The sequence below is a fragment of the Dermacentor variabilis genome, chromosome 9 (genome assembly GCF_050947875.1).
Source record: "Dermacentor variabilis isolate Ectoservices chromosome 9, ASM5094787v1, whole genome shotgun sequence".
In the NCBI taxonomy this organism is placed as follows: Eukaryota; Metazoa; Arthropoda; class Arachnida; order Ixodida; family Ixodidae; genus Dermacentor; species Dermacentor variabilis.
The window spans coordinates 21,711,005-21,724,416 of NC_134576.1; the positions used below are offsets into that span (position 1 = coordinate 21,711,005).

Genomic DNA, 13,412 nt, shown 5'->3' on the forward strand with positions numbered 1-13,412 from the left:
ATAAACCTCCAGTTTTCATCTCAAGATCCTCCTCAACGTCGGCCAACTCCCGCACTCAACGGCAGGATACAATAACTGGTGGACAGCGGCAGGATTGTCCTCCAGATCCAATAAGGCCTAGCGCGCTGGCCGTCGGATCCGAGGCCGACGGCGCTTGCGATTGGTCCGCAGCTCATAATAAAACACCTATATTCGTCAAATCAGCGTCTGCACATTTATGTTGCTCATAAGTGGCAATGCAACTAGTTTTCCCGACGGCGTAGGTATAGCGATGAGCAAACACGTTAGCCAGGCGAGAGAAGGTTGCTGCAGCAGCTGCGCAGATGCTTGCGAGCCAAAAGCACGCCAACAACTTACGATGTCACGCAACGTTTAATAACATGCACACTTTTGAGGTCACTTTATGAGTTATTTCGTGTCAGAAACAAATTCTAGCTGATTTTTATGCCGTCGACAGCGGCGAAAGAGGTCAGCATCGCGACCAGGAAGGAGAAGAAAGAAGGGAACGACACTGGGAGGAGCGGAGCGGCGAGGAACTTGCTCGCCCTGACGGCAGCGCAAGCGCGTCAAGTAGCGTCTCCTCAGTAGTTTACAATGCTTTCTTGATGTCGATGTCACGAGGTGCTGCGCTTTGCAGTTGGCTGCGCGCACGTACTTTAAAATTGATTTTAAATATGTTTAAGCTACATTCGCCATCGATATTTTGCAGACGATGTGTGTGCCCACATAAATCGATCTCAATTCTTAACTCGACTTGGAAATTTTGAGTCAGTACACCTTTAAGGGTTATCGCTTCTGAAAGACACAGCTCGAAAAAGAAATTAGCCGCTATCTTCAATGACACTTAAGTACCTTAACGGGAGATTACCCATTTTTCGTGCAGAGTTCAACAGACGTGGTGAAGGCTTTGGAAAGCGGAGAACTGCAGCGTGCAACCACAGCATTTTCCATAGATGTCGAAGCTAGTTAAAAGGGGGGTAGCTACGACGCGCCATGAGGCCGCGTTTGTTAATTCATGCAACGGTAAAATAGATGTTCGCTTTAGAAACCAGACCACGGGTCTAAATAATACTGGTTACCCTTCGGCCTTTATCACGAAAATGTGAAAGCCTTCTGCAAAAAGTTAAAGGAAAGAAAAAATTGCCGTAAACCCAGTTCGGACGCAACAGAACGGACGTGATCCCGTACCTTCACCAATCTCCAATAATGTAAAAAAGGTTGCGGGGAGATATAACGTAAATGTGGTCTTTTCTGCCCCGCGCAAGCTGGAAAAGCTATGCCCTTTGTTGTCAAAGAAAGAGGCACTTGTGGGTTGCTCTAAGATGCATGAAAAACGTTTCACTGATTTCATAGTTGACGTGGTTTACGAAATTCAACTTAATTACGGCCTTTCCTATAGTGGGCAGACAGGTCGATGTTTCAACGATATAGCACGCGAGCGCCATCTGGGAGTGTGCAGTAATATAGGTGGCCACATGGGTGACCATTGCAAAAGATGTGGGTGTAAGCCAGTACTAGAAAAAAAGTTGCTGGAGCGAGCTGGAGATAAAACAGAGAAAGATTGTAGAGGCTTACTTGATAACAAAAACAAAGAAAAGGTGCATCAGTAGGCTGTCAGTGTCACTTCTCGATAAATAGATTATATTTTTAGATTGTTTCTGTATCGTGTTTAAGGTAACGGACCGAGGCGACTTGTTCCTGAGCAAAGAATGACCAACTGGTCGTTTATTCATATGCTCATGTACTTGCGTAGGCCGCGAGGGAAAGGAGTCAGGGAAAGAAGTGGCAAACGATATCGGCGCACATGCGCGATAGCCCGTTCTGATACATCTTTTCTTCATACAATTGGGAGACTTGCTTGTCTTCACACAAACACGCACAAAATAAAGATAGCAAACTTGACGAAAGTTTCCGTCGTAGCAAATACGCTTGGGTTCCGTCCGAGATCTGGTAGACCGACGAATTGTTGGCAATGCGGATGGCCCTCCAGGTGTGTCTTGTTGCCCGGCTGCGTCAGGAACCCCGGTCATTCGCCGGCTGCCGCAGTGTCACCTGTGTCGTTTACCGGTTCGAAGTCTTCGATCGGTTGTAATACGCTATTCGGTTCCGGCTCAGTGTCTTCGCGGCCGTTATCGTAGTCGCTCTCATCTGTTCGCCGCAAATGTCGACTGCGCCTCAGCTGTTGGTGGCTCTCAGTTTTGACCAGATACGAACGTGGCGCTGCTTCTTTAAGCACCGTTGCTGTGCGTGACCAGTTCCCATTTTTCATCCGAACAACGTTTCCTGCTTCAAGAGGCGATATTGGCTTGCCCCGAAATGATTGCCGATGTTTTGATACAGGGCATCCCCCATCAGTGTTGAACTCGGGAACAGTTGCCCGAAGACTACGACATTGCGGCAACTCTCCGGGAGACCGTCCATCTTCTAAGGGAGACGATTGATAAGCCAAAAGGCCCAACCAGACATCCTCATGGCACTCCGTAGCTTTCTTGAGAATTCGTTTAACAATCTGTAGGCCCTTTTCGGCTAGGCCGCTTGAGCGCGGGAAATTATGGCTGGATGTTATTTGTTCGAAGTCGTACCGTCTTGCGAAAACAGCGAAGTCACTTGAAGCGAACTGGAGCCCGCTGTCAGTGCAGACTTGCGCAGGAATGCCATAGCGACAGAATATGGCAGATATCTTAGAAATAGCTTCCGTTGCTGTTGTGCCCGCCAACCTTTCAACCTCTGGAAAGTTCGAGTGGTCGTCATACACTACCATGTACGAGTGCCCTGCGTATTGGAACAGATCAATGCCGACACGGCGTCATGGTCGTTCCGGTGTAGGCTGTAGTAGCAGGGGCTCGCTCGGTTGACTGCAGGCGTATTTCTGACAAACATGGCACGTTCGTACCAGGTCTCTCAATATCACTGCCGAGTCCTGGCCAAAAAACTAGCCTACGTTCCCTGGCCTTGCATTTGTGCTGTCCCAAATGACCCTCGTGTATCCGCCGCAGAATTTCGGCCCTCATGGTTTTTGGTACGACAATCTTGCTTCCTCTTAGCAGAACGCCGTCCACTGCCGCCAACTCCGATGTGAACGGCTTAAGTTCCCCTTGAATGGTCGCACCTGTGTTTAGTTGTTCTATAACGCCGCTTAAATACGGATCCGTGCGGGTTTCTTCTTCCAGTCGTTGTTTTGCTCTCGTGCTTACAAGGCTCGAGACCACTTGAACTGCGTGAATATCCACGTCTTCCGTTTCTTCAGCGCACCCAGGCAGCGTGGCAGCACGGGACAGCATATCTGCAAGCAGCAAGTCTTTCCCAGGGATGAATTACAAGACAATCATACTTGAAGAGACGGATGAAAAATCGTTGCAGCCTTGGTGGCATGTCCACAACCCTCTTTTGAGCGATAGCAATCAGAGGCTTGTGATCAGTTTCGGCCAGGATCCTGCGGCGATACACAAACTGATGAAACTTTTCGCACGCAAGAACTATAGCGAGCGCCTCCTTTTCGATTTGAGCCTACCGCGGTTCACTCCCGCTCAGAATACGCAATGCGTACGTGACCGGGCGCCAGTCGTTTCCGTGCTTTTGCAATAAGGCGGCACCAATGCCGGTTTCCGAGGCGTCTGCCGTTACCTTCGTTTCTTTCTTTGAATCGAAGAGGGCTAGTAGCGGTGCGTGTATCACTGCGATAGCAAATGAAAAAGGCTGGTTTCTTGCTCAAATGAAAACTCTTTATTATCTGCAGAGCGTCGGCGTGAAGCGTGTTGCTGCGTTCCTCCGCGGCGTCTCTCGTTCGTCTACCCGTGCCGTCTCTCTGGTTCGGCTGGCCTCCGGCTCTTCTCTCTCGCCTCGCTCGAAGCCCCGTGTCTACTCGCGGGTCTCTTCTTACAGTCCCAGGAAACGTGGCAGGGCATTGGTGCGAAGAGTCTTTCCTCGTGTTTACTCAAGGGTCTCTTCATCATCATCATCATCATAATCAGCCTGATTACGCCCACTGCAGGGCAAAGGCCTCTCCCATACTTCTCCAACTACCCCGGTCATGTACTAATTGTGGCCATGTTGACCCTCCAAACTTCCTAATCTCACCTGCCCACCTAACTTTCTGTCGCCCCCTGCTACGCTTCCCTTCCCTCGGAATCCAGTCCGTAGCCCTTAATGACCATCGGTTATCTTCCCTCCTCATTACATGTCCTGCCCATGCCCATTTCTTTTTCTTGATTTCAACTAAGATGTCATTAACGCGCGTTTGTTCCCTCACCCAATCTGCTCTTTTCTTATCCCTTAACGTTACACCTATCGTTCTTCCTTCCATAGCTCGTTGCGTCGTCCTCATTTTAAGTAGAACCCTTTTCGTAAGCCTCCAGGTTTCTGCCCCGTACGTGAGTACTGGTAAGACACAGCTGTTATACACTTTTCTCTTGAGGGATAATGGCAACATGCTGTTCATGATCTGCGAATGCCTGCCAAACGCACCCCAGCCCATTCTTATTCTTCTGATTATTTCATTCTCATGATCTGGATCAGCAGTCACTACCTGTCCTAAGTAGATGTATTCTCTTACCACTTCCAGTGCCTCGCTACCTATCGTAAACTGCTGTTCCCTTCCGAGACTGTTAAACATTACTTTAGTTTTCTGCAGATTCATTTTTAGTCCCACCCTTCTACTCTGCCTCTCCAAATCAGTGAGCATGCATTGCAGTTGGTCTGTTGCGGGGAGCAAAGTACCATGCGGGGCGTCTCGTGATCTACGGGATTGCGGCGGTGGAGCACGCTGCCTGACAGGTCGGCGTAAAATGCGTGACGGCCTACCCAAAATTTGCGACTGTCCTCAGGCGCACGTGTCCGTCGATGTCAATTCCTCGGTGTCCAAGGCGCGTTCTTTGTACTTCCTCGGCTGTTCGACGTTTACAGTTTTTTCGTTTGATCTTCCGGGGATGGGGGTGGCCCTGCTTATAACAGCCATGTTGGGACCTGTCAGTGCCGTTATTTCGAACGGCCCTTCGTATCTGGCATCTAATGGAGACCTTGCGCCGAGCTCCAGAAGAACGAGATCACCACACTGGAAATGCGGTGTCCGGCATTTCTCGTTGTACCGGCTGGTCGTTTCCTCTTGGCTTTTCTTAAGACAGCTTATCATGTCCTAGCGCCCCTTGGCCATTTCATGGAGCCTTTGTGCGGCTTCCATTTCTTCTCCGATTGTTCCAATATTTAGTTCTCCCGGTACCCTCGGATCATAGCCGTGCATGAGCCAGAAGGGACTTAGGTTGCCGTGTCGGTGCTTTGAGACGTTGATGGCAAATATGGCCTTAGGTAGTTCCCTTTTCCAGTTTTCAGACTTGCTTATGACCTTTCGCAATATCTGTTTCAGGGTTCCCACCATTCTTTCGATTAGTCCATTCGACTGCGGCCAGTACGGAGGAGAGATTATGTGGTGGATTCCAAGCCTGTTGTGAACTTGCGCTGTTCGTTTGTTCACAAAGCCCTTCGCTTCATCCGTGAGGATGATGTTTGGGACGCCGAATCGTGGGATTCACCGGTTCGTAAGAAATTCCAGGTAGCACTTGGAAGATGTGCTTGGCACTGCTGCCGCGTCCATGTACCTTGTAGCGTGGTCGATGCATACGAGGACATAACCTTCGCCTCCATCCAGGGGACCATGTGATCGAGAGAGATGACAACATTGGGCTCGTTTGGAACTTCTCTGGGGCTGAGGCACCCTTCGGCTCGTGTCGTTCGTGAGTTAATCATTTGGCACGTGTGGCATGACTCGATGTAGCGGCGGATGTCCCTTACTATAGATGGCCACCAGTACTTTCGCTGGACCAGGGCTTTCGTTTTCTCGCTTCCGAGGTGTCCGTTGTTGTCCTGAAAGACTGCCATTACGCTGCTTCGGAGCGCCGCAGGAACCACCACCCTTTTGCAAGCTCGTCCTCCCTCGATCGATCTTCTCACCACGATGTCGTCTTCCACTTCATAGGTGGAGTTAACAGTTCCTGCTTCCGCCCGGAACTTTTGGCATTCGGGATAGGTCTCTTGAAACTCGCGAATGTGACTGTGATTGCTCACTATCACGGCGAGGCAAGTTAGGTCGTTGGTAGCCAATTCGTCTTCGTTGGGTTCTGGATCCGCTGCCAGTCTCGAGAGAGCATCAGCAGCAGCGTTCTGCCGTCCCGGCCTGTGCTTGACAACGAAGCTGTATTCTGCGAGATCGAGTGTCCATCTCGCGAATCGCCGGTTCGTCGTTCCCTTTTCATCCAGGTAGTACAGACTGAAGTTGTCCGTGTAGACGGTGAATCGTGGGCCACGATTCGAGATCGATTACGAGATGTGTGTATGCCGTCCCTTTGTGCTATTCAAATGCTCCTTCAGCCTGGTGTTGAGGCACGTGCCTGTTTGGCCAACATGTATGCGTACACGAGAAATGCACAGAATGCATTACTGAAGCTGAGCAAGAAACGAATTCGTTTGCGCGGTTAATGCTACAACTGGGCCGATTGCTTACATCTATAGTGCAGCTCCTCAATTTTTCACTACGCCTGCGCAGAGGCGAACAAACGCGAGCGAGCTTGTTCTTCGCCGAGAACACGACTTTCACGCCGTAGCAAAGAAGCTATCTTTTTTATTCCATGCGAGAAGCAGTGGATGTACGGGATGACGACCTGCTTACTCTCGGTTCCCCCAGTGTCATGTGTTCCCTCATCTGCTCTCTGCTTCGTTTACGCCTGACGCAAATATGACAGCCCGTGGAAACCCCGCTATCTGGAGGCGGGCTACTTGCCCTGACAGCTGTCGCCAGCTTCGTGGAGGCACATCAACAAAGCGTTCCTTAGGCTACGCAGAGCAATACCATTATTGACTAATTTCAACAAGGCTGGAATGGAGGACCAGAATTAACTTTCTAGATCTGGGCTGGTACTTCCCGCTACATGATTAGGCTCAAAGTGTAACTGTAGGTCCAAAAACTGAATGGCTGACTTTTTCGCCATTTCACAGAAACATCATTCCTTGCTCCTAGGAAAGTTTCAATATGTTCACTATTTGATAACAGCATTCACTTCCTTGAACGAGAATCAAGTAATCATCAGCGTACCAGATTAACATCCGCGCGATACCCCACAAGTTATTTTCCACTGCCCTGTCTACCTTAGACAAGAAAATATGGCTGAATACTGGTGCCACCCACGACCCAATACATACTCCGACTCTCTTGGCAAAAACATTGCCACCCCATGCCACAAGCGTAGAGCTAAAATAAAAACCTAACAGCTCGACAAAAGGACTGAACAGAAATGCCAGAGGTGCCACGAAAAAGAAACTCGCCATTATCAACCACTATGAACTGCTGAACACTCTTTAACAGTTCCTGCGGAATCAAGTAATTGATTTCACAGGGTTCCTCTACGTCGATGCTGAAAGCAGTGCCGCCCTGAAGGTTCTGCTTAACAAGATGGTCAACAAGGGCACTAGACCTCGGAATCACAAAAGCCTCGACGATTTGAAATGAGTCAAGATGCTTCTGGGGGTAGTCAGAGACAGCATAACACCATGAATCATGTTGAGAAACAATCGCACGGTACAGCATTGACTGCTTGTACGTTTTCACTATGAAGATATCCAGAGTGAGGCTCTTGCATTTCTTCACTTCGACCAACAGGCAAGGCAAATTGAGGTTGTTGAAGAGCGCAACAGCCCGCATAGTGAAAGATTCAACAGCTGCACTACAGCTGTAAGCAATCGGTCCACCTGTACTGTTCACCATGCAAACAAATTTGTTTCTTTCTTAACATCAGTAGTATATTCTGTGCCTTTCTCATGTGGGCATAGAAACCGGCAGGTGCCTCAACACCAGGCTGAAGGAGCATTTGAATTCCACAAAAGGGACTGCACACACGCATCTCATGATGCATATGAGACTGCAAGTCACATGATAAGTGCAGACCCCAGTTTGAAAATATAGCAGCTTTGTACAAGCACAAAGGTCAAACGACAAGAGAGGTTGTAGAAGCCTACCAGATAAAGAAAAAGGGGCGGGGAGTGCCAGCCATGCCTCCATAGCGTTTCATGATACTCAAGTGGTTTTTTAGAAGCAATTTAACACATGGCAGATTTTGTGGCGTGTGTAAGAAGCAAAATGTTCTTTTCTTTTACCTGCTTTTTTGATAACGTATAACACATCGCATTTTAAAGTTTCTGACATTTGGAATAAACCTTCGGTTGCCAGTCAGCGCTGTCTCTTGTCTGTTTGCGTGCCTTAGCTTTTGTTCCAGTCATTCGTGCTCCGAGTTAGCTAAGCAAAACCCTCGCTGAAGTATTCGTAGATGTTTTAGACGCGCAATTTGCGCAGATGTTAAGCACCAAGGCAAAATATTCCATTCTTTAGTGCATAATCAAGATGGTTCTTGCACTAAAAGTCGCGGAAAACGAAAGTTAAGTGGAGGGCACATGTCTGTCACCATCTTATCCGCGTTTTCTAGCGCAAAAACTGTTTCGCAATCAAGACCAACTTGCGAAAATGACCATTTGGACTTTGCTGTGGAGGGGGGGGGAGGGAGAATCACACTTATGTTTCACTTCGTGAACACGGGATACGCGCGAGCGTATTGGTGCAATTCCTATATAATTGCGATAGCAACTATATGGACACTCAAGGCACATTTCTTCCATCGTCGTCGCCTCGATGTTCTGTATAAAGTCCAAGGGCGATAACATCGTGCCCCCGCGCCGTATGCTGTATGTGCGAGTGAAAGCGTGCGACGGTGAGCCGACGATTGCAGCTCACTCTCGCGTGCGCAAACGAGGAAAGCGGGGAGGCAGTGCGCTGTCTTCTGTGGCGCGCATGGTACCGGGGGTAGGGGAGGGAGGGGCGAAGGCAGCGTTGTACTCCGCCCGTAACCGCATATTTCGCGGTTGCACGCGCGTGATCTTGACAGCGATCGGCAGAGTGTGGGTGTACCGACGACGCCGACAGGTCATGGCTGCATGAGTGCAGTGTTCTCACCGCTGAGTTTGCGCTGAAGCGATAGGTAGCACGAATTCGCTACCTGCTGCCGCCGCGCTTCCTCGCGCCAGCGTAGTGACAGCGAGGGTTATCAAGTGTGATGTTTTCATATTTGCCTGTGCGCGCTGACACCGTACTTGTTAATTTAGTTAGTAAGCGAATGTTTGGAAGTTTGTACGGCCGATAAAACTACTATATCTACTTCGTACAGCTGTCTACTAATTTGCTATCGTAATCGATACATTCTGCTCGCTGCTGCGCTTCCAGGCCACGCGCAAGACACTGCGCTGGGCTTCCAAACGGGCTTCACGCTGTTCAGGAGTTTCTAAGCTACGGCGCCTTGCCTGATACACCCGCATTGCCGCAAGTCGCGCAGCACGCTCCTCGGGAGTCTCCTGGGCACACGAAGCCCGCTCATTTTGCGGGAGCTTTTGAGCTTGTACCCGGTTCTTGGCGACGACGTCCGGGTCGGTCGATTCGTGGTCAGCCTGCCGCCGCTTGCGTTGCTGCTCCGTCCTTCTCGTTTGGCGTTCGACTACACGAGACGAACCCGGTACCTTCATAGCGCCCACAGAACGCGTAGCAACTGCCAGAGGAGGTCAACCCACTGCGCCTCCGCCTGCTTTCCGCGACGCTTCGCCTCGTTTTACCAAGCCGTCCAGTAAGGGATCTTTGAATGCTATGGCGTTCCATTCTTAAAGGCGAAGCTTAAGCGTCCTCCAAATTCTTTAGTACACCTGTAAACTATCGTATAGAGGAAATATATTTTACTTCCTTCCTTCATTTTATTATATATATTATATTGTATTATATATATTGTCTTTTTGTTATATATATGTGCACAGCGGGTGCACCAATTAGTTGAGTGTACAGCCTCAAATAGCCATATGCGTCAACATATTTATATATGTCTAGGCACCTAACATTGTCTTCACCAAGCCCTCTGTCACCTAATACATTTATTACAGCGTACACAGCGTGACACAGGCAACGAAGCCATACACTGTCGCAGACGCCTTAGAAGCCGACTTGGACCCCGCCACCTTCTTAAACATCACCAAATCCTTTCTTTTTGGGGAAAATGTATATCCAATTATCAATTCAGTAAGGGTAATAATGATCTGCATGTTTGTCAGCGACCAACCTTACCAAAGTCTGCCCAAAAGTAAATTACGGAGAAAGAAAACAGGGCTGTGAAGAGAGGCATGCTATATGAAATTCATCACTTATGGAACAGGCATGGCTTTTAAGATATCGCTGTCTTGTGGAAGGGCTTATACCAGACAGAGGTGGCTCTGACTCAGTGACACCATCTGATCCGTGCATGCAGAGAAGCTGAATTCAGTCAATAGCTCAGAGTGAAAATGGTCTTATTGAAATCTTGGAGACGGTGGTAAAAGAAACAGCATAAAAAATTTGGAAGGCATACTTTGACTTTAGCCTGAAATATTGTTGCTGTTCGATTTGCCGGTGACAACGTTCTATTCAGCAACAATGCAGACGAGTTACAACAAATGATTGAGGACCTAAACAGAGAAAGTGTATGAGTGGGGTTGAAGATTAATATGCAAACGACAAAGATAATGATGAATAGCCCGGCAAGGGAACAATATTTCAGGATAGCCTTCAGCCTCTGGAGTTTGTGAAGGAGTACGTTTACCTAGATCCACTAATCACAGGGAACCCTAATCATGAGAAGGAAATTCACAGAAGAATAAGAATGGGTTGGAGCGCATACGACAGACATTGCCAGCTCCTGACTGGAAGCTTACCATTATCATTGAAAAGGAAGGTGTACAAGCAGTGCATTTTACGAGTGCTGACATATGGGGCAGAGACATGGAGATTGACAAAGAAGCTTGGGAACAAGTTAAGCACTGCGCAAAGAGCAATGGAACGAAGATTGCTAGGCATAACATTAAGAGACAGAAAGAGAGCGGTTTGGATCAGTGAGCAAACGGGTATAGACGATATTCTGATTGACATCAGAATACCCGTTGGACCATTCGGGTTACAGAATGGGTTCCAAGAGAAGGGAAACGCAATCGGGGGCGGCAGAAGACTAGATGGAGCGATGAAATTAGGAAATTCGCGGGCGCTAGTTGGAAATGGTTGGCGCAGGACAGGGGTAATTGGAGATCGCAGTTAGAGGCCTTCGTTCTGTAGTGGATATAAAACAGGCTGATGATGATGATGATCGTTGCTATGTGTGAAATACCTCTTCCACCAGGTGTACCTCTCTCTCTCTTCCTGTGTGTGCGCGTGCACGGGTGTGTGTGTGTGTGTGTGTGTGTGTGTGTGTGTGTGTGTGTGTGTGTGTGTGTGTGTGTGTTTGTGTGTGTGTGTGTGTGTGTGTGTTTGTGTGTGTCCAGTTATATACTGGTCAAGCCAGCCACAGCGACCCCAAACCCCAAGGGAAGGGGCTGGGGGGAGAGCGGTGGTAAAGGAAGCTTTGTTTACAAATAACGCATAAAATATATCTTCACTGAATCAAACAACTCAAAAATGCAGCACAACTTGAGTCTAAGGCTATACATGCAGTGAAACGCATGCACTGAAGAGCTATCTATCAGGCCAAACGTGCCATGTAGTAGGTCGCACTACATTTTTATCATACACGTCAGAGGCTCTGCAATAGTGTAAATAGAAGTAATATTGCGAGCTAAACTGGTTTCCTGTTAGTAAAGACAATCTGGAGCGTGTGGATACAAGTACTTGCCGCAGAGGTGTGCACAAAGCAGAATTACAGGAAACTTTGAACAGAAATAGAAAGTTGTTCTGAACCTAAGCAATACTGTTCAATGATGTATCATGCAGTGCGGAGAAAGAGACATGTCTCACTCAGAGTCATCCTTCTCACGGCTATTGGCGTCCGATACTGAGGCAGCAGCCTCCTCCAGTTGAAGCCGGCTGCACACGGTCTGGTACACCTTCGAGTTGAGTTTCTCCTCCTCTATGCCTTGGAGCTCGAAGTCTGAGTACAGCTTCTGTAGAAAGAAAATCAATCAGCATTGGCAACCACGATATTAAATGCCCTGCGTTCAATGCACTTTCAATTTTTCCAACAATGAAGTGCGAGCAAGGGATGCCGACATCAAAACCACAAGGCAAACAACGGCCGCGCATCGACGAACATATATCACTTGGCAGCACCAAGGAAAGTTCCGAAACTCCATTGCCCTCCCCCCCCCATTTCTGATTAGAAGGCTTTTTCTCTAAGACACTGTCATTCAAGTGCATTTTTATGGTTTTGAAATGCGCGCAATTTGCACAATGGGTACAAAGAACTTGGGAAGGAAACCATACTATAAGTACAACCGGAGCAGGAAGAATAGACTTGTTGAAGGTACAAAGCTAAAAATCAGCACACCCAACTTTATAAGCAATAATAAATCAGCGTAACCTTGTGGCAATGCATAGCACTCACAAATTTTTGTCAGCTTCGGAATGGCATAATCACATAGGAGCAATATTCTGAAGATGCTGAAACATTCAGTTTCATCATAGTGTTGACACTATGATGATGTCATCACGGATGAAAGCCACACTAGCGAACGATAGGGTGACTTTCATCGTGCATGTTTCTTAGTGCTTGCACATGATCTATGTCTGCAATGGCGCATGTGGTATATAGGGTGTCCTACGTAACTTTAGCCAGAGTTTAAACATATGCAAATTCCACGTAGCTGGACAGAAAAAAATAAAATTGATTCATTGGAAATATTGATTGCCATCGCTTGGAGATACTGAGATTATTTTTTTATTCTGCCTAATTACCTAAGTAGGCCTAATTAATTAATCCATTTCTGAAATATTATATCTCGATGAAAAGTGTCAATGAGAAAATTGTAGAGCGACATAAAGAACTCTCCATACGGCTTTCTCTTGCTTAATACATAAAAGGGTTTTCCCGAGTGTGACAGAAGTGATAGACGCCCGCAAATGCACGCAAAATTGCCGCGGGACTGGCCGCTCAAGGCACTTTGCGTGTATACGCGGGCTTCTTTCACACTCGGAAAACCGCCTTTATGTAGCGCGTATTAAGCAAGAGACAACCGTATCCAGAGTTTTTCGAGTCGCTCTACAATATTTTCATTGACATTGTTTCATCTAATTATAATATGTGAAAATTTTATTGTTTAAGTAGGACTAATTATCTAATTAGGTAGAATGAAAACAATAATCTGAGTATCTCCAAACGACGGCGATCAAGATTACCTTTGTTCTGTCCAGCTACATGGAATTTGCATATTTTTAAGCTCTGGCTAAAGTTAGCTGCGAAATACGGTATAAGCGGCCTGATTTTGAGAACACACATTGTTTATAGTAGCGCTGCGTGGTGTCTTTTTATATGTGCCTGCTTGCGTAAGTGTTACGTTTCGCGCTGCATCAGAAGTGCCCACCAAAAGTCGAGGTTACGTAG

General features: G+C 47.7%; 1 protein-coding gene across 9 annotated transcripts in view; it reads right to left on the reverse strand.

Moving 5' to 3' along the window:
- Cadps (calcium-dependent secretion activator 1) overlaps positions 1-13,412 on the reverse strand; it is a 618,572-nt gene that overhangs the window by 69,000 nt on the left and 536,160 nt on the right. For all 9 annotated transcript variants that reach the window (XM_075704042.1, XM_075704047.1, XM_075704043.1 and 6 more), the window contains one exon: positions 11,831-11,976. In XM_075704042.1, coding sequence (XP_075560157.1) covers positions 11,831-11,976 — 146 coding nt within the window. The remainder of the gene's footprint in view (positions 1-11,830; positions 11,977-13,412) is intronic.